Genomic DNA, 18,883 nt, shown 5'->3' with positions numbered 1-18,883 from the left:
CGCAGGATCCTAAAATATTAACAGATGTCTCTGAGCTTTCTAGGAGAAAAAGGACTGTCAGTAATGAGGTTACTATCATCGCGCTTTTCCTCCAAAGCTCTCAGAGTCAGAGCCGCTCAGCTTCCTGAGAAGCCTCAGCTTGGGTTTATCAAATATTCACAAAAGGAGCTCCAACAGTCAGGACCTTCGTCCACCAAAGTGTATTTTCCCAAACTGAAGACGTCAAGCTCTCTCCTGAAGGCACCTGGCCAGGAACGTTGGGCAGTGCTGTCCGGATGTGCGGCATTTACTAAAATACGGAATATCTGCAGAAGTGAAAATGTCAGCACCGGGTAGTTCCTCCCGTCCCTGCTCTGGTGAGGTGTGAATCAGACCTCAGAGCGAGAAGACACATCACTGGTTTTTGTGAGTGAAGCAACACCTTGATGTGTGCTGTCGTTTGGTTCTCCCTTGTCCTTGCGTTCCCACTGAAAAGAGACGCGAGCTGCAGGAAGGAAAGCTTTGGTGGACCCGGACCTTCCTCCTGAGACAAGCATCATCATGCACCTCTGAGGACGGAGACACCTTCCAGCACGCTGCCAGGCATCGGCCTCCAGTGTATCTCCAGCATTAATGGGAGATATATGGAAGCTATAAATGTGTGTGTGTGTGTGTGTGTGTGTGTGTGTGTGTGTGTGTTCCTTGGTTTGGCAGCACTTGTGGCCGATGATTCACTCAGGATTTAATCCTCGATGCTCTCACACCACAGACCTTCACCGCTCAAAACTCTGTAAAGCGGAAAAGGTTAATGTCCCCCAACTATTATCTCCCTTACCCTCCATTTAGAGAGGGGCCAGAGAGGAGGAGCTGGGGGGTGGGTGAGGGGGGGTGGGGGTCTCTCTGGTATGACAGCCCATTATCATCCCCCAGGATCTCAACAAATGACCACTTCAATATCACTTCCTAACAAGCGTTCAGCGAATCCGAGTACTGTCAAGATGTTCAGGCTCTGCAGTACAAGAACAGGTCCATGTACTGGAGTTTGTAGAATGCCCCCCCCACACACACACACACACACACACACACACACACACCCATCACTCTTCTGTATTTCCTGTCTCTTCTCACTAAACCATCCGATAAACACACAAAAATCCAGGAAAAAATACTGAATAATCAAAATTTCTTTAGGCATTTTTTAAAATTTTCTGACTGGTAAAAGTCTCTGAATGAGAGAATCTCTGCTTTATATTTCTAATCATGTATTTTGTTCTATGGCGTGGCCTTTATAACTAAAGAAATATTCTATTTCTACTCAGTGACCCCCCCCCCCCAGGAAGCCCGCCTCCCACTTCGACACTGATCATCAATGAGTCAGGACACTTCATTTTTCTCTGAGACGCGTGTGTTTTTGTTTTTTTGCCTCAAACTTTCAGCAATAATATCTAGTTTTCAGCCGGTCGCTGAAGGTTTCACGATTTTTGCTTGAGCTGATTATCTCCTCCGTCGTCTGGAGCAAAGGTATGTAGACATTATGCAAATGAGAAGGATGGATGAAGAAGTGAAAAAAGGAGCAGAAATTCATCCAATAAGATAAAAAATAATGACAGAGAGGTAAAAAGAGTATCTTACAGGGACGTTTCTCATGCTACAATGCTAAACTAAAAATGGGAAATAAACCGAGAAAATAACTGCAGGAGTCCTGGCGCAGTCTGCTTGAAAGGTCAATCAAAGAATGAAAATTTACACAAAAAGATGGAACGATTCAAATTCCACAAGAAGTCGGTAAATGTCAGCTCAAATCAAACGGAGGAGAAACAGCACTAGCCGTCTCCCTGCTGCGGATTGACCCGTGAGCTGGATAAATGTGTTTACCGCCGAGGATTACGGTCCTCTTCTGTGATATTTAGACAGCTGGAGCCTGATTGTCAAAGATTAACAAGGAGATGCAACCAAAACATGATACGTGAACACAATGTCATTAATTCCGCTCCCGGTGAGTTGAACTTTGGGCTGCAATCTCAAGATTTTCTTTATCTTCCTCTCCAGATATCGGCTCTTACCGCTGAGGAGAGGTCTGTTGAGGGTGAACTGCTGGGGTAGGTCCTCGATGTCGGCGATGCGCTGGTACATGGCTCTGGAGAGGTGGTCAGCGTGGTAGAGGCTGCCCAGGATGATGCTGGAGAAGTAGATCGGCTCCGTGAAGTAGCTCATCAAAGAGCCCTGGATGCCAACCACATTCCACCTGCAGAAAACACACACACACACACGAAAAAAATTATCAAGCAAAATTCCATAAAATATCCATCCATTTTCTTTACCGCCATGCCGCCCCCAAAAAACTTAAAAAACGTCAATAAAAGGAAATCGCGTAGTTTGGATCAAATAAACTAGGCAACGCAACACACATTTTGAACAGAAGGTGGCGGTGTTGAGCACAAGGCCATAACGAATCCCAGTAACGGAAGCAGAGGCAGCAAACCCAGGAACAAAACTGGTGGTCTTTGCCCTCCACCTGGGTCCTCCTCATGAAAGAGGCTGGGGAGGAGTTCGGTCCCCTCCTCGGTCCACACTTGCCTGCTGCTGCTGCTCCTGGCAGCCATGTTTTCCAGCGTTCTTGTTGTGCTGGTCAGGAGGTCCGGCTTGTGAATTTCAGATTTACTATGTCAGGGATTATTCCAGGAAGGACTTTCTATCTCTAACATTTACTCTTATTTTTTGGAAAAAGGCAAAAACCAACACAGGCGAGGGTAAAAACTTGTCTGGAAAACTGAGGGCTTGAACCTCTACAGAGTCATTTTTCTGAATGCACCTCAGTTATCAATGCGTGACAAGGCGTAGGAGTAATCAGATTACTTTTCTGTTTTAACCAGTAACATAACACGTTACCAACAACTCGACTCCACGTATAAAGTAGGGCCTGAGATTTAAAAGCACGGCTCTGAGCTCTTCTCTCATTAAGGGGGGTTGCTGTGCTTAGAAACGCGCCCCATTCAGGAGGTATAAACGCAAACGTCGTAGGTGCACATACAGAAAATAGATTAGCATACAAGCAGCCATGCAGTGTGACACGCACAATCCTACAGAGGTATCCAATTTCATTTGGCCAAACTTGTGTGTTTCGGTGCTGTGTCATTAGCCATCTCGTCCCAGTCATTTTCTCATTGACATGCTCCGTGAAGCGACGCGTGCCCACCTCACCGAGGGAGACCTCAACACATATAGAGTCGGACTGAAATGGAAGAGATGGGAGAGGGAGATGAGAGAGAGCGATGTAGACGACAAGGCTAGCCTTATTCTAGATTTCCTCTCTCTGTGTTTTGTCTGCACACTCACTCCATTTGCTCGAATCTTTAAAGACCGATAACAAATACGAGTTCCACCTTAAAAACAGGCTGAGCTGCTGTATTTAGAGGATGTCACTCAGGACGACGTAAACGGAGCAGATCATTTCTCAACTATGGAGCAACATAATGGAAAGTGTGTGTGAAGCCGACAAGATAAACTACAATCATGTCACCCGGTGCAACAGCGTGGCTCTGATGTCGCTCCGTCACAGATAAATCATATCGCCGTATATTCTGGTGGATGTGTGCAGATATGAAAACCTTTCAAGGAAATATTTCAGACAGAGAGTCCTCATATGCTTTTGTCACGCGGAGACTGTGAGAGTGTTCTGTAACACGGGGAGAGCAGAGGTCCGAGGAATCGCGTCAGGTTCTTGAGGAGGCTTCTTCAGGACCTGGAACGTCCCACAATGCACCTGTTGCAGATTTCCGAAGACGCTGGATCAGTTCTGCTGTGTCTGTTACGAATAACACGAGCCCACAGCTAACCTGCAGCCAGAGACGCAGCCCAAACATGGCGTCCACGCCTGAATCGTCTCGTACATTCGCGACTGCAAACATCAAATAGCTGCGACATTACAGGCTCCTTAATACTCACAAAGGATTTAAAACTTTATTTCCACCCACTTTTAGAATCAGACCCTCCTCTGTCTCTACCAGTGAGGCTATATGAGGATCTGGGAGGTGTGTGTGTGTGTGTGTGTGTGTGTGTGTGTGTGGGGGGGGGGGGGTACTGGTGGGATTTGAGCCTTTTAAAGCGTTAATATATAGATCAGAGGTATTCAAAGCATGAGGGAGGCTGACCCAGGGGGCCTTCAGGCACCATCAGGGGAGGCTCGGTGAATCTAGTTATACTGCTAAGATATACTACAGATACTGCAGTTTTTACCACCCTCTAATAAAGGACTCGTGACAGAAAAGATAAGTGACGAATAATTAATAGATAAGTAGTTATTGTCTATTGTCTCTGGGAACAAACAACACAAGAATGATCCTGTACAGGTATTCAGAAATAAAACTAAAAGTCATTCGGGGGGGTAAAAGGGGGCGTGGTTACCCCCACCCTCACCAGCACCACCCGCCATCTCTGACCATAAAAACCCTGCGAGAGGTGATTAAAACAATACAAATCAACAGCAACAAGACATCGATGGAGTGTAGAAGAGCACTTTTCACTTCAGGCTGACTGAGTGTGTGTGAAATTACCAACATGAGGAATATACAAGTGTGAGACCTGGGGCTACTGTGTGTGTGATTTTTTTACAATATACAATGTTCTGTGTGTGTGTGTGTGTGTGTGTGTGTGTGTGTGTGTGTGTGTGTGTGTGTGTGTGAGAGAGAGAGAAGGTGCGTGACATTGTGTGTGAAACTGAGCGAGAGCAAAAACGATATCTCTGAATCGCAGCTGTGAGTCTGTACCGAGCGCAATAACACACACCATCAGTGTTACACCTGAGAGCTGAATATAACACACTCCACAAACACACACACTATTTTTTTTCCCCCAGAGTCATTCAATTTCATTCCTGTCAACTGTCTATATTTCTGATTGGCAACAAGTAAGAAAAAGTTGTTTGTGCTACTCAATATTATGCTCTGTGCGTCTACGCGCACACACACACACACACACACACACACACACACACACACACACACACACACGCGCACACACACACACACACAAACGAGCATCAGCGTCGGAGGAAATATCGACAGGACAAATAGGAAGAAATAACCCATAAGAGCTTCGCCTGTTTGCTAATGAGCTCAGGCGGGATCAACATGCGCTGGAGAACTGCTTGTTCTCGTCGAAGCCACGGGGCTGAGCGTGTAATCAAAGGGAAAATGAGGAAGGGCAAAACAATATGGAAGGAGGGGGAGCGCCGAGGACACGGTCAAAGAGTGGCAGTCGGTTAATGTATTGAATAGCAGCCCTGTGGCTATCAATCACTCTCTTGGGGAGGCAGCAGCAGGTGAGCAGCACATTTCTTACCTGGCTAAAAGCCGTGCCAAGAGAAGGCAGAAGGTAGCCGCCTGAGAAGCCTTGTATAATCTTTTCTCACAGTGGAAGGAAGACGTGCGTAATCCTTATCTTAACTGTAAGGGATAATTTAAATTGCTGGTTTTAAGGCTCTAGATCAAGTCTGAGGCGGCGTGTTGTCATGGCTACGCTGCAACTGGTGCCATCTCCTCCTGGTTGTCTAGTAAAGCCTGACCAGGAGAAATACATTTACTTTTCAAATGTTCTTATTTGCCTTCTACTGACTTTACTCCAGAATCTAGTGGCAGCACTGACAAGCTGAACGGGGTAACAACACTTCTCAGACGGTGCAAACAACTAGTGGCAGACATCTCCCTCATCAAATACACACAATCATTCTGTGCATTCAGCCGAGGTATTACGATCCAGGAAGGAGAAGAAGGAGGAGGGGGAGGAGGAGGGCGGCTGGTGAGAAGAGTTATGGAGAAGTTTTATCATTTGGCAACAGCATGCCTCCCTTCATCACACGGGTGGCACACGGTTGCCTTGAACATGGACAGAGACTAAAGACTCGATGATCCGCCTGCAGAGAAATGCCGGAGGGACAGACGATCCATCAACGCGGCTGTCCACGGCGGTCCCTGAAAAAAATGATAGACTCACGATAACTGGGCCGATTGACAAAGCAAGGGCGGGCGGTGATGTCATACCCTGTCATAAATTAAAGCCAGGAAACGAATGTGCTTGAGGTCAAGCGCTGAAGTTCTTTTTTTAAACGCAACTGTGACACTAGTAAGAGCCGCCTCTGACGCTGGATACCTGACGTCTCCTGCTGCAGCTCAAACAGCCGTGAGCTGACGCCGGCTCCACACATCCAACTTGGCCCAATAACTGGGAATCATTTGCAAATGAAACACGACTGCAGTCGGACAAATGTGCCCAGAAGAAGCCAACTGGACCGTGCCGCATTATCGCCTTTTTTGTTTGTTTTTTTTTGTGCTTATTTGCATATATTAAAAATCTCAGGAGGAATTTCACATCTAAATCTGAGATTTTTGCCGTCTCCACGGAAAATTCGCGATGACAACAGAGAGACGCACAGCTACTATAAGTAAGCAAGCGTGAAACATCGTCGACCACGAAAGGCAAATATTAGCAAATACTGGCCATGAAACGTCAACTGGACGTCCCTCCATTGCGCTGTCAGGTTTTATTATTCTGCAATCATAGAAAGAAAGAAAATAACAACAAAAAATTGCTCTGACTTTATAAAAAAAATACCTGCAAGCCAAACATGACCCTCGTGCACTAGGCCCCCCCATAATATTGCAGGTAAACCACTGTCTATTTGGAAAACTTTATATATTCATACTCATATCTTTAATATCACTGACATGAACCTGCCAGGCTGACTGAAACAGGTTTACCAACCCTGAAAAGTTTGGTGTCTGGGAATCGCAGCTTGATTTTTTTTTTCTTTCTACAACAGAAATCAAGAGTCAAGGTCAAAATGTGCTGCGCAGGAAAGTAATCACCTTGCGATCTTGTCACTGCAGGACATGGTGAGTAGCCTCTCTCCCTGCAGAACCCCGTCCCAGGTCTGGATGGTGTTGCTGGACCTCACAGGAATGGTGCCCTCGCCAGACTCTATCTTGGTCCTTAGCTGGCCCCGCGCTTTACGATTGGGATGTCTGTCTCCTTGGTCTACGGCAGACAGACACGCACATGTAGAAAACACCAAACTACAGGAGGGGAAACTTCTTGAGGTTTGCAATTAGAAGTAACCAGTAAGGACAGACGTGCTAATTTTAATTACAGTGATCAACTTCAACATGCTGATGGACAATCAGGGGAGCAGACTTCTGCTGCAACCTCCTCAGAATGCAGAGGAGGCTCTCAGTGTGATGACATGGCTGCACGTGCAGACTTCAAGGACTGAGTAAGAATTCTCCATGACATGGCTGAGTTTTGGGTAATTATACCTGTAGAGTACTACAGAGATGATGTACTTGAGCAGGCAACAGGGTTCCCCAGACCACCAGCAGGGGTGGAGCTCACCGATACGATAACGTGGATATCGATCTATGTTGGAACATTATGAACTGCTGTTATTTCGGGCCCCTAACAACCAATAGGATCGTTACAATTGACTTTGATTGACTGCACAAAGTAAAGTCTTGTGTTGGACTGAAACTGATGTGACTTGCACGTTTTGTTCTGAAAGACTCGATGACGCTTTTACGTAATTAGACGCAGTTGTTGCAAGTACAAAGCTCAAGTTAGGCTTTAAACAAACCGCGGCGAGGATGGCTCGCCTCTTGTTAGCAACCGCAGTTTTTAATGACGCATAAAAACTTCCAGATTCACGAGTGTGGTATTTACTGACGTATTCATGCCACAGGAAAGTAACATCAGAATATCTTAAGCTTGCGTTTACCGCTCACCTTATTTCAGGCATCTAACCACAAACCCGCTGACTTTGAGGGAACCAGACGTGCAACGACTTATTTCTGAGTTTTATGACTCATTCCTGTTCATCTATTTATGGTTCATTAAGAACCTATGGTTGCATAACAGACTGAGTCATGAAAAAAACGGCATGTTTTCATTCATTAGATCAGCGATGGTTGTAAATATTAATGTACATTTCAGATTTATTTTTGTGTGTGCACTTCCTTTGTTTTCCTTATCTGAGGATTACAATTTGACAGATTGCACACCATCAATTATTGAGCGACCCCCCCCCCCCCCCCCCAGCACTGGCATCCACACCTGTGCACGCAGACGGGGAGGAGCATCTTCTATTTAGGGTCACTGCTGAAAGAACTGGGGGGCCAAAGTGATAATGATGAGTGAGAAGAGCTGCATTTTTTACTTTTTCAAGTCTGAAGGAAATGAAAAGAGAGACGTCTTTCAGGCAAACATGACGTTATTTATGATGTTATCGATGCTTTCTGCTGCTCCGCCAGCACACGCCGTCTATTCACTGACTAATTGAATGTGGCTCTTTTCTATTCCGTCTGTCATGTGCAATGGAAAACACTTTGACAAGAGAAAGAGGGAGGTTAATCAGAGACACGGGGGGGGGGGCAGGAGGAAGGATGATTGGGATGGACGAAGAATGACAAAACGCTCTAATTAGTCCAGCGTCCTTTTTAAAAATCTCACTGTAATGTTTATTTTGCAGTAAAATCCTAATTAAATAAAGCCACGCGTCCGAAGAAATCCGACTGATTTAATTAAGGAAGTAAACTGCTGCTGAACATGAATTCCAGAGAGACCGAGACTGAAACTAAAGCCAGGGAGAGGAGATGAGCGAGGGTCTGCCGTCGTACCCTCCACGCCGGCTTCGTGCGGTGAGAAGATCCTGGCGTCTCCACAGGGCGACGTGCTGATGTAGAGATGGAACTGGATGTTGTCCTTTAACCGGTAGCCTCCCTTGTCACAATGCATGAATATTGACTTCTGATGGTCCTCCTTGCTGTTGCTATGGTGACAGACAAACAGCCAGTTGCATTGAAAAAAGCCTGCCCTCTTTTCTTCCTCTTTATGAATGTTTTCAACATCTCCTTTCCAGCTATGAAATATGCTTGAGGAAAAATAAATGTTACTGACCAGAGGAAGAACTCCAGTTGAGTGTACAGGTATCTCATGAGCGAGCGTCGGGCAATTATCTCAGCATGGCAGTCGTTGAGTGCCAGGCCGCGGTCGCTCATGTACTCACCGTTGATGCATTTAGTTCCTGTGGAAACACAAATTACCTGTGCCTCCTTCACATCTGTCCCTGGAGGGGAGGAAAGGGAGCAAAGACACACACGTCAATGGAGTCCAGCGCTATCGTCTAGATGGATATTTTACGCTCTTCTGAGTGCAGGATACATTCACTTGCAAACTTCTGCATCATATGAGTAATTTCCAAACGGGGAAAAAAAGATGAACGCAACTTGTGGATGCGCGCTGAGACCAGAGGTCTCCACAGGTCGACCCGCACTGTCACGTCAGTTAATGCCAAATCACAGCAAAATCTCTCGTGGTCTAAAGCCACACGCCTGCGTTTCATTTCAATCGAAGGGAGCTGATGATGGAAACCAAAAAGCTCCAGGAACTGGGCTCTTGGTGGTCGGCCATCTGCCTCGGCCAGGTGCAGTGAGAGAGGGGGAGACAGCGCCGTTGGTTCTGGGTTAGTTCCTGTTCTGTAAGTGCAGGTCGTGGATCCAACATTATGTGTAAAACTTGAGTGGATCCAAAAAGACACGTCCTGATGATGCGAACAAGTGCTCAGGAGAGGTCAGAGGTCAGACAGCTGGGATATCAGCAGCAGCTTCATTGAGGGTTGAGCCCCAGATTTCAAGATCCACGACGAACCTCCACCTGACGCCATTTAAGTTAAACCTCCAACTGTTTTCGGTTAGTCTGGTGGATTCTAGTAGCCTGTTTAAATTAACTGCCGGGTTTTTGGGAGAACATAAAAAAAACAACAACCTTGAACTTACTTCTTGAGCTTCTCCTAAAACGGCTGGTCTGCTGGTTTTAACTACAGACTGACAGGAAACCGAAAAGTACTATTGGCAACATTCATCACACATCAAAAATAAGAGCAATTAAATGCAGAACAAATACCCCTGTGAGGGTTCTGAGCTAATTAATCTAATTTTTCTTTAATTTTATGCCTGAAACACACTGGAGACGTGCACAACGTGATACATCAGTGGTGAGTGGCGGCGTTTTAAAGCCGCCACACTGGCTCGGTTTATTCTACACGCCACATTGCGAAAATTGAGTCCTTTCGATGGTGATTCTATCACTTCAACGCCTCGAGGACGGCGATGACAAAACAAACCGATACGGATTAAAAGCAGGGATGTGTTGCACGCTGGACATGGTGGGTGTAGCTGCTCCGGCTGATTACCAGCCAGAGTCACTCAAGCATCGGGTTTAACGTAGAACAATGCGTCACAAGATATGGTGAAATGCTTGCTATGAGGTCTACTGTATGATGAGCAAACACATTTAGTGTCAAGGACGTTATCAAAATGATCCAACACCTACACCTCACATCTCGAGAGGAGGCTGCACTTTTCTGAGGTGACATCATTTGTCTGTTGAAATATCCTCTTGCATCATCAACCAACCTGACTTTTCAGACGAGCAACACGAGAAAATTGTAAGTTGCATAAAACCATCTACTCCTCGGTTCTACCTGTTGTCATGACAACCCCTGCGAGGACTTTCCGTCGTGCATGGGGGGAGGTGAAGTTGTCTGTCAGTTCACTAAACTTATCCACCACCAGTCGGGAGACGGCGTCAGCAAGTACCTGTAACCACACGCACGCACGCACACGCACACACACACACAAACAAACACAAACTTATGTCAGATATGGCAGCTTACAAAGCATGTCTGATGTTATCCTCCCCTGGAGCACCATGTACCTGTCACAGTGTTCGCATTCAGCTGCAAACAAGCGTCAAGCCAGCGTCGAAATAGCAACAAGAGAAACTAGGTTTACTCCCTGAGGTACACCTAACTGTCTTTCAAGCAACGCCGTTTGCTACATTAGAAGTGGCGTGACAGCTCTGGTTTACCATCTCGCCTCTGACGATGACTCACAAAAAGAGCGAACAAGGAAGCCTGACGAGCAGCCGTAGACTTGTGGGCATTCCAGAGAGATCCAGCTTCTTCTCTGGCTCTTTATCCAGCACTAATGTGATAGAAAATGATGATAACCAAGAGGAGAGATGACGGCTGGATGACCACAAATTAAAGAGATTATTACTTTCCTGCTACTTTGGAGTCACCCACTCGTAGCCAGTTCATTTAACTTTGGAATGCCAAGGTCGTAGAAATGACGAATAATCACCACTTGCTTACTTCGATGAAAGTGCATTTCCAAAAAAATGTTTTATTTCAGGAGTGAGAAAAGGAAACTTCTGAAATGACACACTTTACATTAGTTTGAACATCAAAACTCAAGATGAACCATGAGATATAAAACTTCTATTTCTGAACATTTTTCAAACACAGGCCTCCAATGAGTTCTACCCACGAGTGACTCGCCAGATGGAAACAGGCTGCAGAGTAAATACCAAGCGACTGAGAATTAACAGAGCAATTAGTGGGTGTGCTATTGTTAAAGTGGGTCGTGTGCAAAATAAACCCATTGACAAGAGGGAAGAGAGCGTAAAGACGCTTTGGGACGGGAACTCTGCTGTTTTATAGCTTCACGCATCAACACGACTGCTCCCGTCCACCTGGACACGGGCATCACAAGCAGCGACCCGCCCGTCCCGGCTAAACTGATGGGAATGAAGATTTGATTTAATCTCCTAAAATAGCAAAGGAAAGAGACAACAGATCCAGGACAGGTCTATACATAATACAACGCTGGAACAACTTCAGTTGTTGTTCAAACTCTGCCGATGTCCTCTGTGACACAACAGATAGAAGAACTAGTAGAACGGTGGAGGCTTTTAACAGCAAGGTGTAAGAATATGCACTTTCAGAGGATTAAAATTGACTTTAAAGCCAACCTCCTGAGAATTTTCATTTTTGACTAATTTCAGGAATAAAAAAGGGCCTGGTGATAACCAGAGCTTTAACAAGGGCAGGCCTGGCTGGTGAAAAAAGTACTTATAAATAGAATTCAATAAATAAAAATGGACAAAAAAAACTATGAAAGCACAAAGTTTGACAGCAGGAAAGAAAAGCCAATACTTGTTTTGACTTTTTGCAGTGTTGAGATCTCATCCAAGAGACTTCACAACTGAATTCAAGAGTCTTCTTCAGCTTTTCAGAACTCAAAAAGCCTCTTGGACGAGAGGTGAAGCATCTTCAAGAAAACGGGATCAACAACAAGGCACTTATTGAGGTATGTCTTGTAAGTTTAGTTGCGGAGTAAATTCGTCAAAAGAAACTGGGCTCAACTTCAGATTAGGTACGACAATCGTGAAGGTTTAGTAATCTAATCTCTTACCTGGGGTAGGTGGAGCTGTAATCCCTCTCTGGGTATGGGTTGCCTGGATGGCGTCTGGTCTAGCTGCATGTTGAAGAGAGCTGAGAGAGCGGCCTGCGCTGCCCGGGCTTTAGCCAGCTTCTTGTTGCGCCCTGAGCCTTCAAATGTCTGTGCATCCACCGTCACTGACATCACAAAATTCTTGGCATGACTCTCGCCACTCTCTGACACAAAGTCATATTTGAGGCCTGGCCTGAGCTCATTGAGAATCATGACTGGGTTTTTGCCACTGGAGGGTGAGCTGAATGCTGATGGAGGGGGCAACGGTGCCTGGACAAGGTTGCTGCCAGGTGGTGTGGGCAGCGGGTACTCCCCTAGTGAGTTTAAAGAGGTGCTACCGTTGGAACCTAGATAGAAGGACTCTTCGGGTACAGTTGGGGTCTCAAAGCCGTTGAAGAGCATGTCTGGGAAATCAGCTTGGTCCGAGGTAAAGTCTGTGTTGACTGTCAGCGTTCGACCCATGGCCAGGTGGGCCTCGGAGGCATTGGGGAACTGGACAAAGGAGCGCAGTGCTTTCTCAGCTGCATTCAATTTAGCTTTCTTCTTGGTTGGGCCCATACCCTCAAACATCTGTCCATTGACCTCCACAGTCATGACAAACACTGGCGCATGGACCGGTCCTGTTTGAGACAGGAGTTTATACTGTAGACCAGGTTTGATCTCATTCAACTGCATCAGGGCATTCTTGGGCAAGATCGGCCCTGGCGTTTTCTTGCGCTTCTTGGCTCGGAACTTGGAGTGTGTGTGGCCATTGTTTCCTTCTTCTAAGGGGCGCTTTCGACTGCCCAGGCCACTTCCATTTGGGAGCTGTTCAGACACACCCACCCCTTCTTTGCAGGACACGTTGTCCAGGTTTCGGTTTTCCTTAACGTCGGTGCTGCTCGAACCTGCGGTGCCCAGAAAGAGTAACTTACAACGCCTTCGTTGCAGGATCTTGTAAATGCAAAATTTATAGATTCCTTTATCACTCTTTGGAACTGAACCAATGATTTGTGTTCCTTTATCACAGAAAGAGAAGCTAGCTTTTGATTTAGTTAAGCTACATCTCCTAATATCCATTCAAATGGCAGTTCAATTCTGAGGGGATGGGCTCTCATGATTGAGTAACGGGTCACATTGATAAACACTCATGGAAATCTTTTAGGCTTTTGGATTATATTTTGGTCACATCACATTTTGGATTGAAATCGAAACCTCTTCATATATTTTCATCATGAAAGTTGTAGCCTTCCTATTCTATGGATGGGGGGGGGGGGGGGGGGCGCGTATGTGGGAATTAGCACAAGGACCTCAACAACTACTGTACACATTTCATGTTGCGCAGTCCTATTGGTCTAAACACAAATATACACACACGTGAGCATACAAAACAACATAATCATACAAACACATATGAAACTAATTTTTTTTTCCCTCTCCATTGAATACATTTTTCTTCCCTTTGCTGCCTACAGTTAAATGAGTTCTCTTCTAAAATATTCTGGGGAACACATATCACTGAAGCCAGTAAGCAAAGTGGATGGAATATTGTCAAAAATTTTCATTTATAACATCCTTCAGCAAAGGCTTGATAGGTTACTCCTTGCGGTACTCAGGAGAAAGAGAGGCCGCAGTGTGCATGAGTGGGATTGTAGGTTGGGTTGAGGGAGTGCAGGGGAGGAGTGCAGGGGAGGAGCTGAGGACCAGGCAAACAGGAGAAAACATCAAAGCGGCAGAAGGAGAAGACTCCACCTACTGCAGGATCCTAAAAGCTTGAATGGTGACAGGGTGCAAGATCAAAATGTGATGTTTACCCCCTTTGCATAAGAATTTGAAAAATAATGACCGCCTTTTTTTTTTTTTTTTTTTAAATAAATGAGGAAAATCGAAAACAGGTTTTTTTTTTGGATTGGGTGCCTCTGGGTTCCCCCCCGTGGAGCTTGTCAGAGATCACAGTGTTTCAAATGCACTGACATGCCGTTACCATCTGCACAATATAATTATCACGTCTTGAGCCCAGACGAGAAAAACAAATCGTAAGATCAAGTGAACAAACTCTCTTCATTCATCTGTTTTCATGCACTGAAATCATGCAAGATTTTTGGATGTACATGCATTCTTCCCAATGTTATTAGTGTTTGGCAGATGAACTCGATTTTACACACAGGTTAGGCTAACGAGCAGTATCACAACGAAGAAAAATTGTGATAACAGTGGGATCGCCTGAAGTAAAAATCACATGATGTAAATAGCAGCGTGCCGACAAGACAAATACAACAAACATGATGACACAGAGCTCCTGTCTTTGTGAAATATGAGATTTGGAGAGCGAAGACAACAAATCCGTCATCTAAATTTCATCATTCAGGTCACAATATGGAAGCGATCTCTCCAAATGAACTGAGGACTGGCTCCTTAAAGCAGCTGCTAAGAACTCTGTCTGAGTTGACTTGGGTGCCCCCTCTGGCCAAGAGCAGCAGAAGCAGCAACTGTCAGGACGCATGAGCGCGCATTTGTTTGGCAGTGAGCTGAAGACGCTGAACACTCAATATATTTTGCTCTTTGGATGTGTCGCGACCAGGTCATGTGTCTTATTTGTGATGATATCAAATGGAGGTGCAAGGTGGGTTTTTCCATACGCTCTCAGCAAATGACTGGTGACTGAACGCAGGTTAAAAAAAAAAAAAAAAATATATATATATATATATATATATATATATATATATATATATATATATATATATCAAAATGTTGTCAAAGAACGTCATGTAGAACCTCCTCAATAAATGGGATTTTGTCAAACATGGTTAAAAGGCACGGTAGTTTTGGGTGAATCTTAATGTTTTTCCTCCTTGCAAAGTCTCATCAAGTAATAAATAACTCAGGAAAGACTGTTGTGGTGTATTTGGTGACTCTGAAGTCAAGCTAGCTTGGTGACACAGTCGACTGTCCATGGGATCCAAGGACACAATGATGCTACAGCATCCAGAAACCAGATTATCATCCATGTAAGAAGGGTGTCTCATCCCAAAAAAAAACATTGTCTCAGACTTTGAGATGACTAACGTGACGGTGAAAGGTGTAACGCTGTAGCAAGTAAACTTTTCTGATTTAAAAACATGCTTGGTAACCATCATTTGGATTTTGTATAATTTTTGCAGGGAAACCAACACAAACGCACGCCACTATTGTACATTCGTTGAGTCGGAACAAAAATTAAAACGGATGTGGTTTGTCCACCATTGAGTCCTGCTAAGTTTGGCAGGGCAGAAATTCAAGCAAAAGAAGGTGTTTGCTTGAAAACAGACCCAAGACTATTGGGACAAGGTTTTGGTCTCCACCAGAGAACCCTGGTGCGGTTCCTTGTGAAAGCAGTGACCAGAATTCACAAACACTGGGTTATGGATTCAATATACCAGGTTTCTAGTAGAAATGGTGTATCTGCTCGGTGAGGAACCCTTACAAGGGCGTGGCTAGCAAATTTTTTACAATTTTTTGTTGAAATTCACCAAAAGGAGAAATGGGAATTAACAAGGTTACTGAGCGCGTTTTCCGTCAGAAGCTGGCGGTATGTGATGGCGAGGACAGGCAGTGTAGAAGAACGCTACAGCCATTTACTGGCTATAGATGACCTGAATTAGAAGTATTTTCGGTGTGGAGGGTTGTAATTTGGTGTCAGTTAGTAGTGCACATCTTGCAGGTTCTCTGCAGATGAAGGAAAAAGTTGGGGAATTTGTGAGTTTGACGTTTGCTATGTCAGAGTTTCTTTAAATCAGGTGTTTATATCTTTTTAAGCGGCTGTGAAACTGTTTTTTTTTTTTGTGTGTGCAGATTTAGCATTGTTTTTGCATTTTAGGTTGTTTCCACAAAAAGCAAAAATGCATCAAAAATCCCCTCTGTGGAAATTCAGCGAATGACATCATCAGTCAGAAAGTCCTAGGAGCAGCTTTAAGAGGAGCATTTTTAGGTTTTGCCAGGATGATGGAGTCTGATACTGAGGACAAAAGCTGGCGAGCATCAGCTACGACACCATGCATCGAGCTGCGGGACATACACACATACACACATACACACACACACACACACATGCAGGCGTGGTCATTATCATGCCAGCATGTTTGCCGTCTGCATCAGTTACCTTCGTGTCTGCGTTTTGATCTTCCAGCTCATTTTAAGCGTAACTTTTTTTGTGGGCTTTTGATTTGATAAGATTCTTAAGATGAAAGATGGTTGTCACATAAAAGAAAAAACCTTGTGTCATTTATCCCCCCCCCCCCCGTGTTCTAGATATGTGTTGTTGTGGGTTTTTGTGTTTAATCCTCAAATGCGTCTTGTGAGTGTCAGTTCAAGAAGAAGAGCGAGGTCTTCGGTGAAAGACAACAAAGGCGACACTGCCTCTTACTTGACTTATTTGGTGCAAAACACAAGGCGCTTCTCCTCGTAGCGGAAGCACAAAGTACGACACTACAATAAGAAATGTTGGTTGTGAAGGTGTGGAACACACAATCCTGCCCTTCTTACAGAGGCGTCTGAGCCTCAGCGACTGAGTTCAAGCCGAAATGTCTAATTAAAGTTCAATAAGCTGAAGAAGAGAGGATTTTCTGAGGAGAAAAATGAAAAATGAAAGCAGAGGGAATCTGGAATATGACCTGCAGCATTTCAGATGTAATGATTAATCTTTCCCTTTGAGTTTTGGTTATCACCACTGGGTGTATCGCTGCGTCTCTGCACGTCAGGTAGGGACAAACGACAGCGTCCCATCATGCTCGTGCACCTGACAGAAGACCAGACGATAACGGCGACGGGCCTCGTGCATGAATGTAGACGCAATAAAAGGAATCCAAGAAAATCCTACGCGGGAGTCATGAAACATGCGCCGGCAACCAAATCTCTTTGAATTCTTGATGAATTGCGTTTGATCTTAAATTGGACTCATGTGGAATTGAAGCAAGGACCCCCCCCCCTCCCCCTTTTTCAACTGTTTCTGATATTTTACTCACTTATTCATGTGCTAAATTCTATATTTTAGCCTGTTTTATGGAAATTTTAGAATCTTATTCTCTACATTTGTTGGCTGGTTTCATTCCCTTCAAGATCTTTGTTATCTTACAGTTGTGTCCTCATTAACTTTATCATGTATCCTTCCATTCCCTTTTACACTTTATTTTCAGTTTTTACTCAGTTAAATACACTATTTAATAATCTTTATGTATTTATTTTGTGCATATCTTTTAGTGTATTGCTTCTTTATTCCTGAGTTTTATCATCGTAGTCAACACTTCCATCCATCCATTTTCTACTTCTTCTCCTGTTCAGGGTGGTGGGGGGTGGAGCCTATCCCAGCAGCCTTCCCCCTGGACAGGTCACCAGTCCATCAGGGCCAACACATAGAGACAGACAACCATTGGCTCTCCCAGCCACGCCTACGGTCAATTTAGAGTCTGGATTAACCTGGTCCCCTCTTGATGTCTTTGGACTGTGGAGGAAGCTGGAGTACCGTAGAAAACCCATGCCCGAGCTGGGGCTTGAACCTGGAACCTTCGTGCTGTCAGGCCACAGTGCGAACCACTGCACCACCGTGCCGCCTGTGTGTGTTGGGGGGGGTTATTGTGTAAAGCGCTTGCTGTTTCGTTGGGTTTTTCTGAAAAGTACCGTACAAACGCGGTCTGACTGATTCATTAAAATGTCTCTGGCTACATCTCAGTGTAACAAAGGGGGTCCACAGAGCTGCTACCTCATTTTGCAGAGTTCAGGTCTGTATATGAAAGCCCAGGCATTCAGTACACTCACACTGCTGTGTGCTTGACTGAGCGTGTTGTAGGTCACGCCTTGCTTCGTCAAAAAACATGCTAGCCCGCACCCCTTTATCAAAATGGGGTTTTATCTTGGAATTTGTACGACAACGATCATCTCCGGCAGCACCTCGATCCAGCTGCTCACCCCCGGCGCAGCATGAGTGAGTCACGATCCCTTCCACCAACAGGCCACTTCGTTCCAGAGGAAACCGTGTGTGGCAGGTTACGCGCTCATTATTTACACGGAACGGTTTGAATTGAGGGAGGGGGGGCAGGTTAGGAACTGGTGCCTCGCGAAGCCCCACAAGTCTCTCTTCATCTGGATGTGACGAGCAGCAGCGGCGTCTTAAACATGACGAGCGATGGTCATTTTTCTTCCCTTGTCAATCACTTTTTATTTAAGATGATGAACAACGATCATCTATCTTCTCCTATCAGTCTTTAATGAGAGTAAAAATGATTAAAGGAATGGATTTAAAAACTGGGGAACGCCATGTCGTCAGCATTGTACTTCAACGCACAAAACGAACCTCGGCTTTTGTGGGCACCAGTTTAGGAGCGCCTTCACACGCTGGTCTCACCTCAGAGCAAACAGGAAGTACGGAATTTATGAGGAATGTCATAAATGTTTTTGAATTTGTGGTTTGTACAGTTTATTGGGAGCATACGCATGGTCCATGCATGAGGCCCAGAATTCTATTGGGAGCAGACTTCTAGAAAACATAGATGTTGCATGTCTTTGCATTTATTTTGATTAGTTTGGCACTAAACAGCCGCAGAAATACACTT

At 45.0% G+C, this 18,883-nt stretch overlaps 1 protein-coding gene across 6 annotated transcripts in view; it reads right to left on the bottom strand.

Moving 5' to 3' along the window:
• The window catches only part of adarb1b (adenosine deaminase RNA specific B1b), a 122,086-nt gene that overhangs the window by 5,868 nt on the left and 97,335 nt on the right, over window positions 1-18,883 (bottom strand). For all 6 annotated transcript variants that reach the window (XM_086219710.1, XM_086219713.1, XM_086219709.1 and 3 more), the window contains 6 exons: window positions 12,282-13,207; window positions 10,508-10,622; window positions 8,923-9,091; window positions 8,643-8,794; window positions 6,843-7,011; window positions 2,043-2,224 (listed from right to left, as the gene is read on the bottom strand). In XM_086219710.1, coding sequence (XP_086075836.1) covers window positions 2,043-2,224; window positions 6,843-7,011; window positions 8,643-8,794; window positions 8,923-9,091; window positions 10,508-10,622; window positions 12,282-13,207 — 1,713 coding nt within the window. The remainder of the gene's footprint in view (window positions 1-2,042; window positions 2,225-6,842; window positions 7,012-8,642; window positions 8,795-8,922; window positions 9,092-10,507; window positions 10,623-12,281; window positions 13,208-18,883) is intronic.

Source organism: Aulostomus chinensis, chromosome 12 (genome assembly GCF_037954235.1).
Source record: "Aulostomus chinensis isolate RoL2024-O1b breed Wild chromosome 12, RoL_Achi_v1.0, whole genome shotgun sequence".
NCBI classification, from domain to species: domain Eukaryota; kingdom Metazoa; phylum Chordata; class Actinopteri; order Syngnathiformes; family Aulostomidae; genus Aulostomus; species Aulostomus chinensis.
Note: the sequence above shows the minus strand (reverse complement) of the source record. Positions and strands in the feature narration are given on the sequence as shown.